General features: G+C 43.0%; 1 protein-coding gene across 1 annotated transcript; it reads right to left on the bottom strand.

The window, feature by feature from the left end:
• Positions 1 to 365: 365 nt before the first annotated feature.
• LOC309566505 (actin-binding Rho-activating protein-like) lies at positions 366 to 4,777 on the bottom strand. The gene is made up of 2 exons (XM_082271678.1): positions 4,269 to 4,777; positions 366 to 969 (listed from the first exon to the last, which is right to left on the bottom strand). The coding sequence occupies exons 1-2, from the start codon at positions 4,338 to 4,340 to the stop codon at positions 532 to 534; spliced, it is 510 nt and encodes a 169-aa protein (XP_082127804.1). The 5' UTR covers positions 4,341 to 4,777; the 3' UTR covers positions 366 to 531.
• Positions 4,778 to 24,288: the final 19,511 nt, after the last annotated feature.

The raw sequence follows: 24,288 nt of genomic DNA, 5'->3' as shown, positions 1-24,288 counted from the left end.
GTTTAGCCACATTTAGCAACGTTAGCGTTTAGCAGCCTTTCTCTGCCCTCTTCTATTTTCCACTCTCAAATCCAGCTACTACAGATTAAAAATGCTTGACGCGGCTTAGGGCTGTATACAGCGTTTAGCCACGTTTAGGCACGTCAGGCGTTTTTGCAGCCAAAAGCTGCTGCTCCAGAATGCACTGGCCCTGGGTTTTTTTTTTACAGCTTTAAAACGCCTATGCCACTTAGAGCTCCCAAAAGCCTATATGTGCATGAGGCAATAGAATAACATGGAGGTGCGTTTTTAGGCTGCAAAAAAAAAAACGTCTGACGCTCCTAAAAGCAGCTGTAAAAACGCCCTGTGTGCATGAGGCCTTAAAGCTGCAAACAACCTAGTATACCATATGGTGTGAGCACAGTACTTTCCCAATAAACCTGAAATCTCCATCATGGCAGACATGGTAGATAAATAATTTATTTGATCATCTATACAAATATATATATATATACAGTATATATATTGGTTAAACATTTGTAGTGCGTACATTTATTCAAGGAGAGTTATAATGACTTTGTCATGGACTCCCTGCCACAGCATCTCTCCTTCAAAGTCCAGATGACCGTGTTTCCGAGCTCTCAGAAGGATGCCAACTACTTTGTCCGAGATGCGCACGTATCGGTCAAACAACCTCCCAAACGTCACTCGAATCTTTCCATCTCGGCCTTGAACTCCCACCTCCTTAATTATGAGGCACAATTCTTCAATCTCCTTGTGTATGTGCTGTAGCGCTCTCTTTCCCCTGGCTTCTGTCTTGCTGCCTTCCTCCGGTCTGCCATAACCTTCATCACCCTTGCGAAGTCGGACCCCCATGGCATGCTGGTAATCAAAATCATCACTGAATGGATTGAGCCTCTGTTTCTCCACGTGCTCTTCAGACCGGCTCTGCCATTCCTTCCGCAGGTCGGATATGGTTACAATTTTGATCTGTGAGAAGAGAACATTTTTATAATTAACAGCATAGCAAAAATAATCTACCCAACATAAAGTGACCTGGATTTTAACACAGACCACCTTACATGCCCTCAAAAAGCTTGTTCGTATTTTGTAAAGGAATAGCTGAAGGGCGTTTTTTTATCCACTGGTTGACCAATAAACAGGAATATCTCAGATGTTTCTGCAACTGTTCTAGGGCAGATGTTCATATTTGTTATCGGAGAGGGATGCATTTCAATAAAATTGCCACGTAGACAATCATTTTTTCAGCTAGAATTGTACGTAGAAAAAATGCAGTGTTATCACTGACAAAGCAGTGTTATCTGTGTTATCCTGTACTTTTAGTAGGGTTGGATAATGATTGCTTTGTCAGTGGCTACAGTCAGATCAGACCTTATCTTGCATCAGTGGTGGAACAACCAGGGTCGTAAAAGTCGCACTTGCGACTGGGCCCTGTCCTTTCACCATTGTCGGGGGGGGGGGGGGGCACCAGTGGGGTTGCAAGCCACAGGGCTCTGAGAAGAGAGCATCTCTCTTATACAGCCCAGAGCCTGCATTGACAGTTCCCCCTCCCACCAATGGGAGAGAGGGGAGCCAATCTGCTCCTTCTCCTCCTGCCCCGCTCCTCCTGTGTGCACCGCAGGAAGTGTGACGCTAAACAGCGAATCATTCAGCTGCTGGGCTTCACACTTCCCACGGTGCACACACAGGATGCGAGGGGCGGGAGGAGAAGGAGCAGATTGGCTCCCCTCTCTCCCATAGGAGGGAGGGGGAAATTTCAGTGCAGTCTCGGTCTGGGCTGTATGAGAGAGACACTCTCTTCTCAGAGTCCTGCTGAGGAGGCACCGATAGGCGGCATTGTGAGTACTGATAGGCGGCATTGATGAGCACTGATAGGTGGCATTGATAGGCGGCACTGATAGGCGGTACTGATGGGAATTGATGATGGGCACTGATAGGTGGCACTGATAGGCGGCATTGATGAGTACTGATAGGTGGCATTGATGGGCACTGATAGGTGGCATTGATCAGCACTGATGGGCACTGATAGGCTGCACTGATGAACTGATAAACAATGTACTGACAGTCTTGCCAGTTAATGGCTCTCCTTTCCTCACACACCAGCATGGGAGGAAAACACTGCAGATAACTGGCAAATCTGTTTACATGTGATCAGCTGATCTCATGGTAAAGGACCACTGTGATTGACCGTTTACTGTGATCTGGGCTACGGGGCACATGGGAGGCAAAGTTCTGGGAGGATGTCACATTTTCGTTCCATTTTTGATCGTTGACTAAAATTGGAATTGATTTCCATCATAGTTTTCGTCAGTTGACTTACAGTGGTTCTAAAGCCTAAACATTTTTTACCTTAATGCATTCCTTGCATTAAGGTTAAAAATGTTTAGGAATTAGCATCCGCCCTCACCCCCCCCTCCTTTTTACTTACCTGAGCGATCATTAGATTCAGCGCTATGCGTCTGCAGCTCTTCTCTCCCTTAACTTATGGGTCTCACTGGCTTTGCTGGGGCACTGGGAGCCATTGGCTCCTATGGCTGTCAATCAAAGTCAGTGACAAGGGGACGGGGCTGAGTCCTGCTGTCTGTGTCAATGCCTGCAGCAGCAGGGCTCAGAAGCGAGCACGCACGAGTGGCTCCATGGGGCACTGGACAGGGAGGAGGAGCCAGGAGCACCGGCAGGAAGACCCGTGAGAAGAAGGTTCCATTGCACAGAGCAGGTGGGTATAGACATGTTTGTTTTTTAAAAAAAAAATACTTTACAATCACTTTAATTCAAATTTTATTTGACAAAAATTATAATGAAAATATTTTCGTCTACGAATTTGACACTAATTATAATTGGCTTGTTCTAAAAAATTTGACCTTTGTCTATGGTAGCCTTCCCCACCCTGCAGTTTTTACCACCGATGTGCAGTTTAGCCACCGATGTCCAGAGGTGGCCAAAAATGGAAGGCAAAATAAAGAAAAAGGTATTTTTAAACACTTTGTATATGATAAAGCTTATTGCTGCCCCCTCTACTTCTGCTGTCCGAAGCCCTGGTCCACCCACTGGTGTCATTATGTCAGTTACAGCCCTGGAGACCACACAGAACCTGATTTGAAAAGACATTCAAAAGTGACCCAATGGAAAGGAAATATAAGGCCATGGAGGGATCATTTCCCGTTTTGACCACATTGTCCATTCAAGTCAATATTTTTGTTTATATGTGCTTTTGAATGCAAAAGTGTTACTAAAAATTAAAAAGTAAGAGCAGTAGATTGCATCTTCTGTGTGTTTGGAAAGAAAGCCTTAGGCTTGGTTCAGACTGCCACAATCTGTAAGTTATGCGACTTTTCCTGGTGACTTCCTGGCGACTTGAGTACTACTTGATGCGACTTTGAAGAGACTTTGAAGCAACTTTGAATAGACTTTCAGGAAATGCCTGGGTATTCTTTCTGTGATGTAGGATCCAAATCCAATATATATGAGGATCCGACTAATGGGCCATACACACTATAAGATTTTCTGAAGACTTTTACTTTAGACTTACCAAAACCATATAATATGAGGTCAAACCTGAACACTTTCAATTTGTATGCAATCTGGCAGGCCCTTGCACTACATAGAAAATGTAAATCTGAAGGAAATCTAACCACAAAAGTTGGATAGTGTGTATCCAGCTTTAGAGGTGACGTCCATTAAAGTCTATGGGCACAAGTCGGATAGAAGTCACCTTGAAGTAGTACAAGAACCTTTTCTAAAGACGTAGCGACTTCAGTAGTGCTAATTAAGACCGCTCTCATTCACTAACATGGGATTTCACATGTCACGTAACTTGGGGTCTCACAAGTCGGATCCCAAGTCGCGGCAGTGTGAACCGAGCCTTAAGCCGGATAAACACCATACAACTTTTGTTGTTAGATTTCCTTTAGATTTGCCTTCAACTATGTAGTGCAAGAGCCTGCCTGATTGCATACAAATTAAAAGTGTTTAGGTTTGACCTCATATTATATGGTTTTGGTAAATCTAAAGGAAAAAATCTAAAGAAAGTTGTATAGTGCGTGTCCAGCTTTAGTGTTTTTTTGGTAGATACTCAGGCTGTTTCTTTTTTGTAAATTACCTTACTGAGCGGCATTAGATGCCATGTGTGTTAGTGTGCACACTGTAAACTGGCAGACTTATATAACATAAAATAATACACTCATCAATGCCCATCATCAATGCCCTATATTATTTTCAGCATTTTAATTTAGAAATATGATTTTGCATATAAGTTTAGAACCCCTTACCTTAGAGAGAAGAGCCTTCCTTCGTTCCTCAGCTGAAATCTGACAATTAACATGGTCCTTATTTTCAGACATCGCGCTGTTTCGGTCTGAAATCCGGGTTGGTCAGCAAAGACGGAATGCTAAATCATCTCAATTTGATCAAGATTAGAGAGGGCTACAGAGAACTACAATATAACGCCGTTTTCTTTAGTTTTCCCGTTTTTTTCCTTCAGCTTTCTTCACAGCATAACCAAAGTGAACATAAAGAACAGTATCCTCTCTTTGTATGAGAACGCAGAGGCCTTCAATTTTAAGCTAGGTCACATCTAGACAAATCCCAAGAGCCAGGAAGCCAAAAAGGCTACAAAGTTATATTTCGCACTTAAGCTTTTTCTGTAGCCGGTGGAAGCTCCAAGTGCTCTGGTCCCGTAAAACCTTTTTGTTGGTTTCGTAGACTGACCGGCACCTGAATTCTGTATATTTGTCTGCCCTGGTTCTTTATTGGCTTCATTGAGCAGTGTAAGTCTGTGGTGTCCTCTCTATATAGGAGAGAGACGATCCCTGTGGCATGAAAGGAATCCAAGTGCTGTCATTCTAAACTTACAGAGCAACAGATGAGACATAAAAAAGAAGGCTTACTTTACAGAGGTGCTAAGACCTTGCATCATACTAATCATGTGTTTCCTTTATAATTAATAAGGAATGTACACGTCGATGTGTAATGTAAATCCATCACCAACTGTAAGCCTTTCTCATAAGGACACAGCCTTTGTTGTGGACATCTTGTTTAGTGTACATTTTGTATCTGAACTGTTTACATTGTTATTGCTCAGAGGTCTGATTCACCAAGGTCAGAAACCATTCTAATCTGTCCATCTGTTTCAGTTTGTCCCCTCCAACTTGGCTAACTAAAAGGGTAACTCCACTTTCATGGGGAAAAATAATAGAAAAAAATATATATATATATTTTGGCGTATACAATTGCGGCACAAGTCATATTGTATTTGAATGTTATTAAAAATGACCTTTCCTTTTCAATCTGCAGCTGTTGTCATTTTCTGAAAATGCAATATAGCCACCTGGAGGTGTTCTGTACACAGAATGTATACTGACCACACCCCAGACACATCATTTCCTGCTTGTGTGATTGGCTCACCAATTTTCCCAGAAGCCTGCACTAAGATACAAGTCAGATTTCTGGCATCCCCTGCAACACAAATGTCATTTTTGGTGAGATCCTCCCAATAGGAACACGTCTAAAGGGATGCAGGCCCAGCAGCTTCCCACTTAACCACTTAAGCCCCAGCCCTATTTCGGACACTTTTTGTTCACACGTTAAAACCAGTATTTTTTCCTAGAAAACTACTTAGAACCCCCAAACATTATATATATTATTTTAGCAAAGACTCTGGAGAATAAAATGTCGGTCATTGCAATAATTTTTGTCACCCGGTATTTGCGCAGCGGTCTTTAAAGCGCCATTTTTTTGGAAAAATTTTGAAAAATCACATTTCACTGCATTTAAAAAATAATAAACAGTAAAGTTAGCCCTTTTTTTATATATTGTGAAAGAACATGTCATGCCGAGTAAATAGATACCCAACATGTTACGGTTTAAAATTGCGCCCCCCCGTGGGATGGCAACAAACTACGGTCAATAGAGATCTCTGCGACGCTTTCAATTTATTTAACGGTTACCAGTTTAGAGTTAGAGTGTAGCTCTTTTTTTTAAATTATTGCTCACGCTCTGGCGATCGCGGCGATACCTCACATGTGTGGTTTGAACAGCGATTTCATTTGCGGCTCGACTTGCGTATACGTTTTTTTTTGTGCGCGAGCTAACGGTGACGGGGGCGGCTAAATTTTTTTTTTTTTCCCATTTATTTTATTTATTTTTTTAACTTTATTACAGTTTAAAAAAAAAAAAAAAAAATCTGATCACTTTTATTGCTGTCACAAGCAATGTAAACATCCCTTGTGACAGCAATATGTGTGACAGGTACACTTTATGGAGGGATCGAGGGTCTAAAAGACCCTAGACCCCTTCACTACACTTCCCTGTATGCAAAATGCCAAAAACGGCGTTTTTGCATACAGCCGATTTTCAAATTTGCCGCCTTTTGCAGCACAGTAACCCGGAAGTGACGTCATGGATGCCGCCTCCGGGTTACGTCAACGGAGACCCGATCGATGCCGTTTACGGCATTCATCGGGACTCCATCCAGCCAGGGGACGCGCCGGCTGGGTGCTCGGGGCTCCCGGTGGGACGGGAGCCCCGAGCAAAGCCACGGAAGGCGGTGGGAGGGGGGGGGGAACGTCCCCTCCCGCCCCCCCCCGGGTACCGATCGAGCGCCTCCCGAGCCGCATCGGTCGGTACCGACGGAAAGCCAACCGTCGGCTTCAAACCACGGTACCGGGATGGTGTCTCTAGCTAGAGGCATCATCCCGGTACACTACCGCAAAGTTTACCTACATAGACCTACGTTAGTATGCGGTAAGTGGTTAAGAGCCCTGCAGCTGCCACAGCCGATAGATAATTAGGAAACCACTCCCATTTGACCCACTCAGTACAGAGGCACAGAGGAACAAACAGGGATTTCTTCAGAATAAGAAAAGGTAGGAATCTGCAACAAAGTTTGTTAAAATCCCCGCAATGTACAAAGATCACCCAGAGGGGAATGTTTTCTTCTTAACAAAAGTGGAGTTAAAGCATTAAAGCATATGTGTATGGGTTGTATGTGCATGGGGCAAAGGGCTTTAAAAACATATTTTGGGGTATTTTTTTATTTGGTTTATTAACCAGTTAATGACTGCCCTATGGCAGATTTCCTGCTACAGGGCGGCCGCTCTGTGCAGAATCACGAGTATGTATATATATATATATATATATATATATATATATATATATATATACGTGATTCTGCACCTCCAGGTAGGGGGCACACGGGCCGCCTGTGCACCACTTCTGCTGTGATTAGTTACAGCAGAAGCAGATCTGTGGGTGCTGGCCCATGGATGTCCGCCGGCACCCACTGATTGGCGAGGAGAGAGAAGAATGCAAAGCAGGGAATAAAATCCAGCACATCCCCTAGTGAAAGCACCACACTGTGTACACAAAAACACTGATTAGGCACACATTTAACCCTTTGAACGCCCTAGATGTTTAACCCCTTCCCAGCCAGTGTCAGTACAGTGACAGTGCATATATTTTGCACTGATCACTGCACTGATCACTGTATTAGTGTCACTCAAGTGTCAGTTAGTGTCATATTGTCCGCCGCAATCTCGCTGTAAGTTGCTGATCACCACCATTACTAGTATAAAAAATAAATACATGAAAATTCCAGTACAGTATATATACCATATTTTGTAGACCCTATAACTTTTACGCAAAGCAATCTATATACGTTTATTGGGATTTTTTCTTTTACCAAAAAATATGTAGAAAAATATGTATTGGTCTACATTTATGAAGAAATTTTATTTTCCAATTTTTATTGGATTTGTTTTATAGCAGAAAGTAAAAAATATTGTTTTTTTCCGGCATTGTTTGTTTTTAGCGCAAAAAAAAAAACAGTGGTGATCAAATACCACCAAAAGAAAGCTCTGTTGCATGACCGTGCAAGTGTCAGTTAGTAACGCAGTACCAAATGGGTAAAAAAAATGGCCTGGTCATGAAGGGGGGGGTTATGTCTTCACCCAATCAGTGCAACCCCCCCCCACAGTTAGTAAGCACCCCCCTAGGGGCACACTTAACCCTCTCATCGCCCCTGGTGTTAACCCTTTCCCTGCCAGTGTCAGTACAGTAACTGTGCATTTTTTTTTTTTTTTTAGCACTGATCACTTAGTGTCACTGGTCCCCAAAAGGTGTCAAAAGTGTCAGTTAGATGTTCGATTTGTCCACCGCAATGTTGCAGTACCACTAAAAATCATTGATCGCTGCAATTACTAGTAAGAAAAATATATAAAAATTTCATAAAAATATAGCATCGTTTGTGGATGCTATTACCTTTGCGCAAACCAATCAATATAAACTAATTGGGATTTTTTTTTACCAAAGATATGTAGCAGAATACATATTGGCTTAAATTGATAACAAAATTAGATTTTTTAAATTTTTTTATTGGCTGTGTTTTATAGCAGAAAGTAAAAAAAATATATATTTTTTTCAAAATTGACGCTTTTTTTTGTTTATAGTGCGAAAAAAAATTAAAACCGCAGAGGTGATCAAATACCACCAAAAGAAAGCTCTATTTGTGGGGAAAAAAAAAGGAAATACATGTTATTTGGGTACAGCGTCACACGACCACGCAATTGTCAGTTAAAATAACGCAGTGCCGTATCGCAAAAAATGGCCTTATCATAAAGGGGGGGGGGTAAACCTTCCGGTCCAGAAGTGGTTAAGTGAGATTTATTAGTAATAAAACAAAATCCTTTCAAATACCAGCACACAGCAAACATGAAGATGAATAATAAACCAGGGAGAAAATACTTGACTTAATTAATCTAATAAACGGAAAGCCTAACTACAACTAATTATATACAATATATACCAAATGAGGAACACAGAAGGACAGGAAAACTTGAGGTGCAGGGAGTAGATAGGAAGGGGAACTAAAACTGGGTTCAGATACAAGGAGAGCAAGAACGAGGCGACAGGGTACAGGATGCAGGGCAGGAGCAAGATCAGCTCAATGGCTAACAGAGTCAGGCAGCAGAAAAACACTGGAGCAAAAGGCACCAGTAGGGAGAAGACCCAAATACCCTCCCAGCAGCCAGCATTAAGTGGAAACTGGGACACACCCGCTGCTGGACACTAGAACTACAACCCTCCACCCAGGGAACCACAGGGCCACATGAAGGTGATCCATGTTTGACAGTAGAAGTGATCAGGCAGCTGTACTTCTACAAAAAGCCGACAGTCAGGAGAGCAAATGTAAACAATCTCCCAGCTGCTGATTCTAGGACAATATCCCCCGGGCATTATCCCCCCCGGACAACATCCCCCTGGACAATATCACAATATCCTCCCTCTAACCCTAACCCTATGTCCAGGGGGATGTTTTCGGGGGGGGGGGGATTTTATCCCGGGGGGATATTATCCGGGGTGATATTATCCGTGGGTGGATGTTGTCCAGGGGGGATTATGTCCGGGGGGATGTTGTCCGGGGGGATATTGTCCTGATACCACACTGCAGAAATGACACTTTGCTACAATGTAAAGTAGTGAGTGTACAGCTTGTATAACAGTGTAAATTTGCTGTCCCCTTAAAGTAACTCAACACACAGCCATTAATGTCTAAACCGCTGGCAACAAAACTGAGTACACCCCTTGGTGAAAATGTCCAAATTGGGCCCAATTAGCCATTTTCCCTCCCTGGTGTCATGTGACTCGTTAGTGTTACAAGATCTCAGGTGTGAATGGGTAGTAGGTGTGTTAAATTTGGTGTTATCACTCTCACTCTCTCATACTGGTCACTGGAAGTTTAACTTGGCACCTCATGGCAAAGAACTCTCTGAGGTTCTGAAAAAAAGAATTGTTGCTCTACATAGAGGTGGCCTAGGCTATAGGAAGATTGCCAAGACTGAAACTGAGCTGCAGCACAGTGGCCAAGATTATACAGGGGTTTAACAGGACAGGTTCCACTCAGAACAGGCCTTGCCATGGTCAACCAAAGAAGTTGAGTGCACGTGCTTAGCGTCATATCCAGAGGTTGTCTTTGTTCTTCAGCCTGTCAGTGCTCAGACCATAAGCCGCACACTGCATCAAATTGGTCTGCGTGGCTGTCGTCCCAGAAGGAAGCCTCTTCTAAAGATGATGCACAAGAAAGCTCACAAACAGTTTGCTGAAGACAAGCAGACTAAGGACATGGATTACTGGAACCATGCCCTGTGGTCTGATGAGACCAAGATAAACTTATTTGGTTCAGATGGTGTTAAGCGTGTGTGGCGGCAACCAGGTGAGGAGTACAAAGACAAGTGTGTCTTGCCTACAGTCAAGCATGGTGGTGGGAGTGTCATGGTCTGGGGCTGCATGAGTGCTGCCGGCACTGGGGAGCTACAGTTCATTGAGGGAACCATGAATGCCAACATGTACTGTGACATACTGAAGCAAAGCATGATCCCCTCCCTTCGGAGACTGGGCCGCAGGGCAGTATTCCAACGTGATAACAACCCCAAACACACCTCCAAGACGACCACTGCCTTGCTAAAGAAGCTGAGGGTGAAGGTGATGGACTGGCCAAGCATGTTTTCAGACCTAAACCCTATTGAGCATCTGTGGGGCATCCCTAAACAGAAGGTGGAGGAGCGCAAGGTCTCTAACATCCACCAGCTCCGTGATGTCGTCATAGAGGAGTGGAAGAGGATTCCAGTGGCAACCTGTGAAGCTCTGGTGAACTCCATGCCCAAGAGGGTTAAGGCAGTGCTGGAAAATAATGGAGGCCACACAAAATATTGACACTTTGGGCCCAATTTTGACATTTTCATTTAGTGGTGTATTCACTTTTGCTGCCAGCGGTTTAGACATTAATGGCTGTGTGTTGAGTTATTTTGAGGGGACAGCAAATTTACACTGTTTTACAAGCTGTACACTCACTACTTTACATTGTAGCAAAGTCTCATTTCTTCAGTGTTGTCACATGAGAAGATATAATAAATGTTTTACAAAAATGTGAGGGGTGTACACACTTTTGTGAGATACTGTATGTCTTCTACAACAAGGAGCTGCTTTGGGGATTTGTTGAGGCAACAATCATATACCTTTAACTTTGTTGTGGGAGCTATGTACTATTGCAGAGTCTGTGTACTCACTTTTGTGAGATACTGTACTATACCAACTTCAATGGGGGCTCGTGTCACCTACCACAACTCTGTTCTAGGGTGTGACATCTATCACAATCTTCAGCATCTGACACTTCCGTGAGTGTCAGATGCCTTGGTCCCACCTGCCTGCTGTGGTTCCATCCTCTAATCCTTTCACTGCTGTATACTGTAGTTTATAGAAAACTACTGCAAGCAAAAATTGGAAGAAAAAAAAAAACACAACCAATCCAGTTTAAAAAAAAATCTATAAGAAACATGGATTCAGACTGGCTTGTTTTGGGCACCTGCTGCACTTTTGATCTTTTTTTTTTTTTTTTTATTATTATTTTGCTGTTGCATGAGTCTTTGCAAATCAGGTTCAGAGAGTGCAGATTGATGTGTTTGATCTGCAGCTGTCACAGCAGAGGCAGGTGTGGGTCACCCTCTGACGGACATCTCCAGACAATCTGCAGTCCCTGTCTGTAAAAGGACAGGAAAATGTCCTGTGCAAGTGTCTTAGCAAGATGGTTGCACCTGCTCAGCCCGCGTGTGCCCCTGTCTCTGTACAGGGTTAATTGACTGACACGTTTACTGTTCTCTTTCTCTCTATATATAAAACAGAATGTGTACTGCAGCCTGCAGGTCTCTGCTCCGTTTAAAAGAAATACAGAACAAGTAGGAAACTAGTTCTGCTACAGATTCAGTACTAAAACCATATTTTATAAGAATAAAATCTTGATGCAACCCTACTCCATATTATTTGAGTTTAAGACTGGTTGTATTATATTTTTTTATATATTATTTTATATATATATCTTTTATAATTCATTTTTTTCTCTGCTGCTAGAGTGAATGGTTTGAGTTGTGTGCAGGGTGCCCCAAGGCCCCATGCCTTGGGCGCAATTCTGTTTAATTTGTTCTTAAACAATATAAAGATTGGTATAGTGTTTGCTGATGATAAAAAACTAAAGCCCCGTACACACGTATCGATTGTCGGCAGAACGATCGGCCGTCTTTTGTCCAGGGCTGTCGTGTCTGTTGAAAACTGCAAAAGACTGCACACGAATTTGTCGGCCAACAACAGCCGACTGCAGAAGTGATGTCATGTGATGGTTAACTTTCCTTGTCTTTTTTATTTTCTGAGCATGCCCAGACTTGCTAATCTGCTGTCTGTCGGCCGAAATCTGTACTGACTGGCGAACAATCGGCCGTTCTGGTGTTGGCCAACAAAAATTTTAATGCTTGCACGACAGATTCTGTTCGGCCGAAAATGCGCTGTCGGCTGTCGGCAGCATCATACTAACAAGCCTACAATCGGCCGATCGGTCGTCAGCCGAATATTTACGGCCGACAATCGCTACGTGTGTACGGGGCTTTAGTAGGGCAATACCTTCACAATAAAATATAGCAAGTTTACAGGAATTGTTAAAATAGAGGGGTGAGCAGCTGCATATGGCAGATGAGGTTTAATATTGGAAAATGGAAAGTAATGCACTTGAGAGCTGAAAATATGAATGTAGATCACTTGCTAAGGGCAAAACTTCTGGGGTAATCGACGATAGAAAAGGATTTGGGGATCCTAGTGGATGACAGACTCTGCAATAGTACATAGCTCCCAACTATTTAGAGGTACTGTCCCTGATTTGGATCTAAGTCCCTCTGTCACTCTTTCCTCCTCATTTTGGTCTAATCTATATAGTTGTATATAAAATGTACTATTTATCTTTTAAAAAGTGCAAAACCATTCATCCAAATTCTAAATTGTTGCATTTGTAAATTTCAAAAGCCAATATAAAGAAATATTAGTAGTAAAAAAAAAAAAACCCTTGTGGGTTTACCTAATATATATTTTTGTTTAATTCTCCTTTAAGGGGGCGTGGCAGGGTGTGTGTCCTATGGCTACTTACTTTTGCTAATAGGTGTTTCGCCTTCCCATCTGAAAAAGTTGGGGGGGTATGATAGTATGAAATGCCAAGCTGGAACAAGCAAAGCCAGCAGACTATAAGGGCTCTTTCACACGGGCGATCCGATCACATCCGCCTGTCAGTTTTTTAGGCGGATCTGATTGGATCCTCCATGCAGCTCTATGGGGCAGCGGATGTCAGCGGAGACACCTCCGCTGACACCCGCTGCCATCCGTATATCCGATCCTGTCCGTGAAATCTGGACGGATGGAAACCCTATTTTTCCATCCGTTCAGGGATCGGATCGGATGAGAGCAGACAGGCGGTCCGCTCTCATCCGATCCCCCATAGAGAGCAGCGGGGGCTGAGACACCTCCCTCTCCGCTCTGCAAGCAGAGACGGAGCTGTCATCCGTCGGCTCAGCGGATCGATCCCCGCTGAGCAACACGGATTCGCCTACGGAGGAGGACCGTGTGAAAGAGCCCTTAGCATGTATTAGGGGCTATTTACTCACGAGATAAGGCTATAATTCTACCACTTTACAAAACTCTTGTTCAGGCACATCTTAAGTATACCATACTGGTCACCGGTCCTCAGGAAGGATGAGCTTGAACTGGAGAGAGTCCAGAAAACGGTAAAAAAGCTAATAAGGGGGCAGGAAGATTTCAGTTATGGGGGTTAGAGGACCTCCATTATGAGATATGACTGGATTTGGTAGTTCTGGATCAGGGCCAGGAGATTGAAGGTTACAAACAGTGTTGGGTGGGACAGAACCTTCAATCCGGTGTCCAGGCTTTGCTAATTGCTGACAGCCTGTGCCTGTGTGAATGCACAGGTGAGAATGTAGGCAGGTAGTTAACACTGCCCCAGTTGGGAAGGTTGGGGTTAATTGTGTTTCCCGGGTTTTTCTTGGTGGGTTTCCTGGGTCCGACTTCCCCAGTCCTGTGTGCAATAAAAGTGACAGAGGCCCAGGGGGGAATCTGGTCTATTAAGGGGGCCATTCCAAGAGGAGAGCAGGCCTTGAGACCGCTGCCTAGGGGGATTGCTGGGACCTAGACTTCATCCTAAATATGCCCATCTGGGATACTTCCACCATGGACTCGACCAGATATGGACACTTTCCTATGCACATATACTGGGGTTGTCACAAGCCTGAAGTTAGGGACAAGGGATGTTAGGGAAAAGGCTGCACTGTATTTTGGACTGTAGTCTGTATATGTCGTCAAGTTAACTTATTTAAGTAAAGCGTTTGAAACTTTGCCTTTGCCTGGTGTGAAGTTACTAAAGGGGTTTCATGCAAGTAACCTGCACATATAGTTCACAGCTCAAGTCACTAAGCACATTGTGGTATGCAGATAATGGTACAAGAGCAGTGGCGGCCCGTCCATTAGGGGTGCCGCGCCCCCCATCCATGCATCCGGCCCCCTATTCTACATGCAGGGCGCCGGATGCATGGATTCCAATGAGGTTTTTTTTTTTTGAAGCACGTGATTAGAGCCAGAGGCTCTAATAGACTTAAAAAAAGGGTGCCCACCCAGTTGTGTGAAAATAGCGAATTAATATTTGCTATTGCCACACTGATTCTCCTCCCAGCCAATCAGGAAGAGGGTCCTGAGACCTGTTTCCCAATTGGCCAAAGGAGAAGGCATCCTATTAGCGGAGGAGGAGGGAGGAGAAGACAGCCGCCAAGAGGGGACATGGAGGAGACTGAGGGGGAAGCCGTTGCCGCCTGTCAGTCCAGAGGAACAAGGTAAGTGAACTGTCGCCCGAGGGGGGGGGGGGGTATGGTGTAGACTGGACTCCGGAGTGACGGGGTGGGGGGTCCGTGGCCAGGTCTGTCTGCCGCCCCAATACCGATGGAGCACCAACCGCCATTGTACAAGAGTTAATGCAATGTGAAGATATAGTGGTTACCAAGGGTAACAAAGGTTTCTCTAGCAGCGATCCATCTCCCATATCAACCGGGGCAGATCTGCACTGCTAAGGCCCTCATCCTGTTGGATCCCATACAGTTACTGGAAGTGAGGTATCAGTGATACACTGGATAGGTGGAGAGGGCAAGGGTTATGTGTGCCTCTCCTAAATGCACAAGTGACTGTGGGGATGTACAGTAACATCGGGAGAAGTTTATTAGAGATCAGTCGGTTGTTCCAGTAAAAGTACTCCCTTATGTAACGCAAGTAACCAAATCTAAAGTGCCAAGCATAGCCCAGAAGAACCTACCCTGGGGCTGGCCTCTCATGTGACCCTTGCTTGGTGCCAAATGAGGAAGAGAACATGAAGGACGTGATGGCCACCCCATCACACCGCAACCTGCCCACATGCAGGGGCGGTATAAGCTTGATGGGAGTTATTGCAGTAGCAGGTGGAGTTGTTGTAGTTTCTGCAGCCAGGAGGGAGATGTGATCCTGTTTGGAGACCAAGGCAATATCCTTGAGACAGCACTCCATGTGGGAGAGATTTCCAGGCCATTGGACTGAAAGAATTGGGCCAGCTGAGAGAGTATGGGAGACTGCAGTTATTGCAATTAAAGCTGATGGAGCTTAAGAGTCAGGTGGCTCTGGATTTTTCGTTCCGTTCTTTCAGAGCTTTTTCCACCAGTGATGTCACTGGCTGCATGTAATGTAAATATCTCCTAAACGGTGCCCGTTTAGGAGATACCTACACCACCTATAAGTAAGCCTTATTATAGCTTTACCTTATAGGTAAAAGACATGTATTGAAGTTTACTTCCTCTTTAACAGGTGAGTTTTTGTTGCCCTGTGCACTCATACTGGCGGTTTTAACCGTATCGGACATAGTTCACCTTTTTGGTCTGGTGGTTGAATTGTGATTGCTCTGAGCCAAGCCTGGGAAAAGTTAGTATTACTAAACCCACAACAGTAAAATAAGTCTGTATATGCAGTAAAGCATTCTTGTTATACTCACCGTGGAACCTAAGGGGTTAATCCCCTGGATTGTGTAAAAAAAGCGTGATTGATCCTGTCTTCTCTGATCCTCCCCTTCTATTTCCATCTCCTAATAGAACAGAGCCTTGGAGGCATGCTGCACATGCTCAGTTTGGTGTTTATTGCTAGAGAGGTTTTTTTTTTTTTTTTGGGAGGGTGCATGGGATTGGAACAGGGCCAATCAGCACCGTACAGACAGAGTGTCAGGGGTCCTGCAGCCTCCTAGGACAGTCAGAGCAAAATGAAAAATCCTCCTACAAGCTTTAATAGAAGTCACAAGACTGCTATGTACTGCTGATGAGAAAAAGTATTTAGCAGTTTATATTTACTAAAATAATTGCATTTCCATGTTCTGTGTACTGTGGGAGACCAGATATAGTGACTGCAGAGTCCTGGGTTTAGGAACAGTTTAAGCATACCGTGCCCCAGACTACTTGGAAAAGGTTCACTTTTGGTCCAGTACAGTTTGCTCCAATGTAAGTGCAAGCTGTGCCTGGACACAGGACTCTCCATGGATCACTGAGCACAGAAGAAAGGATCACCGTGGTCAGATTGGCAGAGGTGATGATGTAAGTGTGCCTGGATAGCCCGGTGTGAGGGCACACCAGTGGGTGAGGGGGGGGACAGTTGAACTAGAGCACAGTTCAGTTCAACCAAGCCCAGCATGATTGCACTCTTAGTTTTACTTCATAACAATTCAGGACATCAGCATACTTTAAAACGATTGCAAGAGATTTTCGAAGAGGGAGCATCATTATCACTGAGAAATATACTGAACCGACATCAACACAATGATTATTGCAGGAGAATATACAGTATGCCCATATCTGTCCTGCGGTGATAACGTCATCATTATTTCCATAGTGAATGTGCCCGCGTCATATCCACAGTGTATACTGTATGAATGGATTATATTCCCAGAGGGAACACACTCACATCACTAACACTTTCAGCGTGTCTATATTACTATTGCATAAAACGTAAAAAGATCAGCTCCGGAATCAACATGTCCAAATATGCCCGCAGTTCTCCTTGTGGTTATGTCTGCTTTTTGAATAGCCCTCTCCCTATTGTGTCTAATTCAGCAGTATCCAGCCTCTTGTTATCCAGCGAAGGTTAAGGCCTCATGCACACTGGAGGTTATCAACGTCAGTAGAAAGCTGTAGCTGTAGAAGGAGTCTTTTAGCTTTTTTGCAGAAGCGTTTTTTAGCTTTTTTCAGCTGTAGCGTTTTTTTAGCTTTTTTTTCAGCAAAACCAATCTATTAACCTTCTATGATGACATGAGCTGCCACCTAGATAAAGGTAAGCCTGTGGATGTGGTGTATCTGGACTTCGCAAAGGCCTTTGACACCGTTCCCCACAAACGATTACTGTGCAAACTAAGGAAGGTAGGTATGGACCATAGGGTGAGTACCTGGATAGAGAACTGGCTCCAGGGGAGAGTCCAGAGGGTGGTGATTAATGGGGAGTACTCGGATTGGGCGGGTGTGGAAAGTGGGGTCCCCCAGGGTTCTGTCCTGGGGCCAATCCTGTTTAATTTATTCATAAATGATCTAGAGGAGGGGATATCTAGTAAAATCTCAGTATTTGCGGATGATACTAAACTAAGCATGCCAATATCTTCTATGCAGGATGTGGAAACCTTACAAGCGGACCTGAACAAAATAACGGGGTGGGCAACTACATGCCAGATGAGGTTTAATGTTGAAAAATGTAAAGTAATTCACTTGGGTGCCAGAAACCAGAAAGCAAGCTACTCACTAGGGGGGGAACCTCTGGGTGAATCTAAGATGGAAAAGGACCTGGGGTTACTGGTAGACAACAGGCTTGGCAGTGGCATGCAATGCCAAGCCGCTGCAAGCAAAGCCAACAGAATACTGGGATGTATAAAAAAGGGGATTCACTCCGGAAATAAAGAGATTATTCTCCCACTCTACAAGACTCTGGTCCGGTCACATCTGGAGTATGCTGTCCAGTTCTGGGCACCGGTCCTCAGGAAGGATGTGCTGGAATTGGAGAAAGTCCAGAGAAGGGCAACAAAAATAATTAGGTGAATGGAGGACATCAGCTATGAGGAAAGACTACAAGCACTGAACTTATTCTCTCTGGAGAAGAGACGATTCAGGGGGGATATGATATCAATGTACAAATACTGTACTGGCGACCCTAGCATAAGGAACAAACTATTCAGAGAAAGGGAATACAATAAGACACGTGGCCACTCACTAAAACTAGAGGAAAAGCGGTTTAACCTTAAAGTACATAAGGGGTTCTTTACTGTCAGAGCAGTAAGGATGTGGAATTCTCTTCCGCAAACAGTCGTATCAGCAGGGAGCATCGATAGTTTCAAAAAACTATTAGATGGGTACCTTAAAGACCACAACATACAGGGGTATACAATGTACAACATACAGGGGTATACAATGTACGGTTAACGGCAAACACACACACATCATAGGTTGAAATGGATGGACTGATGTCTTTTTTCAACCTTACTAACTATATAACTATGTAACTATACTCCCACAAAAGCTTATAGCTCCAAAACATTTATAAACGCCAAAAAGCCACATTTTTCAGCTTTTTTAAGCTATTATCAGGCTTCATGCATACTGGACGTTTTTACAGCTGCTATTTTTGGCGTCAGACCTTTTTTCTCCTTTTTTTAAACTCCCCAGCATGTTATCCTATGTGTCCATGCACACATAGGCTCTTATCAACAGATTTTGTCAGGGGTGTTTTCTGGCTGTAAAAAACCCCCCCAGAACTAGTGGGTTTTAGGAGGCGTTTTTCAGCTGTAAAAATGCTCTAACTCTGATAAAAACTAAAAAAACACCAAACATCGAGGCTATTCTGCGTATATTAACGTTTTTGAGCCATAAGCTATTGTGGGAGTATAGTTTTGCTAAAAAATCCTGAAAAACGCTACAGCAAAAAAGCTTTGTTGCAGACTCCTACCTTTTGGTAATCTATGGCCCCTTTCACACAGGGCGGATCCATTTTGACCACACAGGGCGGATCCATTTTGACGGACCTTGCTTGCTCAGCGGGGATTGGTCTGCTCACTGTGCAGAGACGGACCTATTAGAGTCCCGCTCTCCTCTATGGGGAGATCAGATTAAAATGGACCGCCTGTCCGTTTTCATCTGATCCGACCCGCTGGATGGATGGCGAATGTATCGCCATACGTCTGTTTTTAGCGGATCTTGTCAGATTGGATGCACATGTCCACTGACATCCACCTCCCCATAAAGGACAATTGGTGGCCCGATCAGGTCCACCTGAAAGATGGACAGGCAGACCCGATTGGTCCAATCATGTGACAAGGGTCTTAAGAAATAGCTGTTTGTCTGTGTCCATGTGCAAAGTCAATCTGTATAGGAGTGATTTGATCATTATCAATCAGCAGCTGCACTTGCAGGGTTCTAATGAGGAAAGGATCTGCATCCATTTAGACATGATTTCTCTTTGGGAGTATCTCACCAAAAAATGTATTTTGTTTTTACAGGGGATGCCCAAAATCTGACTTGTATCTTAGTGCAGACTTCTGGGAAAATCAATAAACCAATCACACAAGCAGGAAATTAAATTTCTAAGGGGGTGTTCTGTACACCATCTGTATACAGAATGCCTCTGGGTCGCCATATTGCATTTTACAGAGCTGCAAATTCAAAAGGAAATGTAGCTTTTAATAACATTCAATTAAATTATGACTTGCGTATCAATTTTATACACTATATTACTTTTTTTTATTTGCTATTTTTGTTTCCCATGAAAGTGGAGTTACCCTTTAATGGTGAAATAGAAAGTCATATATCGTTATTCAAAGACCCAAACAAATTCTTTTACAGATTGTTGTTTTTTTTAACATCCTTATTTACAGCTTACATGTCTGTTTTTATTGAGTACTGATACATTTCACCACCCATGCCCACATAGTGAATCAAATTTAGGCTTCAGTTAAGAAGATACAAAGGTATAGGTAGTTATTTTTACAAACTTATGCACCATATAAAAAATAAAAATGAGCAGGAGCCCAAAATATCTGGACAAGTTCATCACCTTGGATTTTATCAGATTCAGGTAGCATTTTCTAGGATGATAAAGTATGTTATAGAGGGCAAACGCTGCCAAGTGCACATTATATGGGCAAATATTAGCAAATATAATAGGAGAAGATGGGGGGAAATTCTGTATGGATAGCAAATATATAAGGAAATGTGCATCCATTGTACAGCGTATGTGGACTTAGATGGACAGGGTAGTAGCATTCCCATTGCAGATGGTGGCGAATGTTGGTGAGTCTTTTTGGAACGTAGAATGTTTCAGCATATGTTGTCTTCTAATGTTATTTTTAAATTAGGTGAAACAGTTGTCACCTAACCAAACTTGAACTGTACAATTATATGTACAGTGCCTTGAAAAAGTATTTATACCCCTTGAAATTTTCCACATTTTGTCATGTTACAACAAAATTAGGGATGCACCTATCCGATATTCGGTTTGGATATCGGCCACGATACGGCAAAATACCTGGATCGAGGAGTGGGAAAATTAACAGATCCACGGGCCGATTCGGTTTTGCTCTTTATAGCTTGCGAGGGAGCAGAGAACAGCTGTCAAAGAAAAAAAAAAGAGCCTCCTGCAAATGCCTTTCAACTCTCCCAGTTAAGTAAATACAATGATTACAATGTATCTTTTCGTTCCGCCTGCCAAAGACTAAACCCATGACATTTTAGATTTTGAATGCACAATGTTATAAGGTATCTGCCGATACCGATCCGGAAGTATTATTTTGTTATAATCTCACAAAACAGTACTTCTGGATCGGACTCGGGATCGGCGATTTCACAAAGCAAAAGATCGGGATCAAAAAAGTCGGATTGGTGCATCCCTAAACAAAATATATATTTTATTAGGATTTTATGTGATAGACCAACACAAAGTGGAACATAATCATTAAGTGGAAGGAAAATGATAAATGGTTTTCAATTTTTTTTACAAATAATGTAACGGAACTGCGACCCCACAATGTGCTTGTGCTCAGAATACGGCTTCCTTCAGTCTTGAACATAGATATCAGATATTCTAGCCGCTCCCATACAAAACTAGCCGAGAATAGCTTGTATAAGATGTGGAACATTTATTGAACTTATTCACACCAAATATATACCCCACCAGGTCAGATGCCTGATTACATTATCCTATGCAGATGAAATTGTATACAGAAATAAAATTAACATATCTAAGGAACAACCAACACAAACAGTATTCTACTTTCCCACTAGCAACTAATAGATTTAAGTGATTTAATTAACTTGAGCTAATTAACTAGCAGACTTGCCGTCATTGAGCTCAGTACATCACACATTACTAAGTGTAGACAGATCCCCACAGTGGACAATAGGTGAGTTAATCTCAACAATCATCAATGTGTGGAAGACAGGTGGTTGAGTTGATGACATTAGCATCTGCCATGAGTCTGACTGTGCGGAGCAGTCCCCTATTGGTAATAGGCAGCTAGGCCTTTCACATGGATCCTAGGCCCAGAGTCTGTGTTTCTTGGGGAGATGTGGACTTGAAGCCAAAGTAACATTACTGCAAGGGTCCCCCCCAGCATACACCCCACAAAGAGCAGTGTTCACTCACAAGCCAGGGCCCATAGTCAGAAGGCAAGAGGCTAGTCTGCAGTCCCCTCCAAAAGCCCCTGTCCTGAGTGAGATTGCCACAAATAAATATGTGAAAAGTGTGACGTGTATTTGTATTCAGCCCCCTTTACTCTGATACCCCTAACTACAATCTAGAATGCATTTTTTTTATTCTTTATTTAAAGGTATGCCATGAAAAAAATAAACGACAACAACAATACAAATTAGCTGTAAGAAAGCGACATAAAGTCTGATCACACAGTACGGATAACAACATGGTGTAAGACAAAAGATCACAAATCATAAACTTATAGTGCAACCTAGACCCATTTCTAGAGTGCATTTTGAGGAGGAATGGTTAGGAGTGAGAGCCTCCATACCTCTTTTTCATGGATATGCAAACTGTGGCCCTCCAGATGTTGCAGAACTACAAGTCCCATGAAGCATAGCAAGACTCTGACAGCCACAAGCATGACACCCAGAGGCAGAAGCTTGATGGGATTTGTAGTTTTGCAACAGCTGAAGGGACCACAGTTTGCATATCCCTGCTCTATTTGTTTAGGGTTCCTGTATTTAAAGGTAGGCAGTACCAATTCTTGTACAGTAGGTGGTGCTGTGATGCTGTGCGTAGGGAATACTGAAATACGGTTACACTTATGTTCTTAAATAGCACTCCTACAGACTGATATTAGTTACTGCACCTGGGATTTTGTTTATTTACTATTATTATACAGGACTTATAGGCCCCGTTCACATAGCAGCGACGCTACTTCGCACCGCGACCTCGGAGGTCGCGGTGCGAGCAGCGCGCCGCGGCCTCAGAGCGGCCGCCACGGACTTCATAACATTGAAGTCTATGGCGGTCGCCTCACAGGTCGCCCCAGTGTGAACGGGGACTAAAAGTGCAAACTGCATATATTATTTATTACTTATTTATCCACTTGACCTCTGGAAGATTTTAGCCCCCTTCAGGACCAGGGCATTTTTTGCTAGTGGCACTGTGCTACATTAACTGACAATTGCGCGGTCATGCAACGCTGTACCCAAATTAAATTTTATATAATTTTTTTTTTTTCACACAAATAGAGTTTTCTTTTGGTGGTGTTAGATCAACACTGGGTTTTTTTTATTTTTTATTATATAAGTGAAAAGGGACCAAAAATTAAAAAGAAACATATTTTTTGCCACAAAACATATCCAATAATATTTTTTTTTTTTAAATGTAAAAAAAAATCAAATTTCTTTAAAAATTTTGGCCAAAATGTATTCTGCTACATAGTTCTGGTAAAAAATCCCAATAAGTATATATTGATTGATTTGGGCAAAAGTTATAGCGTCTATAATCGTTGGGATATACTGGAATTTTTATTTATTTTTATACTAGTAATGGCAGCGATCAGTGACTGATAGCAGGACTGTGATTGTATGGCAGGCAATCTGATACTAACTGATACTTTGTGAGAACCAATGACACTAATACAGTGATCAATGCTAATAATATACCCTGACACTGTACTTATGACACTGGTGGGTTAACATCTAGGGGCAATCAAAGGGTTAACTGTGTGCCTAACAGTGCTTGGTGTTTTCACTGAGTGCTGTTATTACTAAGGGATGTGCTGGTTTTTACTCCCTGCTCTGCAGAGAAACACAAGCCGGCACATCCCCGCTGTCAGGACAGAGCCCTGTGTTGTTTACAGTCACAGAGCTCTGTCCTGTCATCCTCTTTGCTGATCAATGGGTCCTGTCTAGCAATCATTGGCCGGGACCCGCTGATCAGCTTTTGCTGTGAATAATCATAGCACAGTCGGGGCGGGAGGCGTGTGTGCACGCACCCCCTACCCCGAACAGCTGGATCACGTATCAGATACTTGAGCCAGTGCAGGAGAGCCGCTCTGCCGCCATACTCTACGTGAGGCGCTTGATAAGTGGATAACACAGGTAGTTATAAGTTGCCGACAATTTACATGTTTACATATTGTACATTCACATCAGTCTATTCCTGTCAAGAAGCTTACACTCGAAGGTCCCTATCTCCTTCTAATGCATGCATACATACTGTACATACACGCATACTCTTGCATGCATAGTATGGGTAATTTGAAAAAGGGCCAATTAACCACTTTAGGACCGCCCTATAGCTGTTTTACTACTACAGGATGGCACCTGTTCACCAGATATATGTATATATACGTGATCCGACACCTCCGGTTAGGGGGCGCACATGCGCCGCCACTGGCAGCTTTCTTCCACTGTGATTTCACAGATCGGATGCCGGGTACCCAGTGTCCCCTGGCACCCGCCCATCATCAGGCAGAGAGACAGAACTGCGATCTGCTGATGTAATGGCTACGCCACCATTACCAGTAAAAAAATATATATATATCCCGTAGTTTGTAGACGCTATAACTTTTGCGCAAACCAATCAATATACGCTTATTGGGATATTTTTTTTTACCAAAAATATTTAGCATATACAATACATATTGTATATATATATACATATATAATACATATTGGCCTAAATTTATGAAGAAATTAGATTTTTTCCATTTATTTATTTTTTTTTTATGTGTTTTATAGCAGAAAATAAGAAATATTCTTTTTTTTTGTAAAAAACAATCCAGACATGCAGAATAAACAAAACAAGGGCGCCAGGTCAGAGTAGTGTTTGAATTAAAAACAAATTTATTGCAATGCACTTACATTTAAGAGAATCAACATCAGCATTCAGGTC

Source organism: Pelophylax lessonae (genome assembly GCF_965119305.1).
Source record: "Pelophylax lessonae genome assembly, chromosome: 11".
NCBI classification, from domain to species: Eukaryota; Metazoa; Chordata; class Amphibia; order Anura; family Ranidae; genus Pelophylax; species Pelophylax lessonae.
The sequence above is the reverse complement of the archived record's forward strand: the minus strand, read 5'-3'. Positions and strand labels throughout refer to the sequence as shown.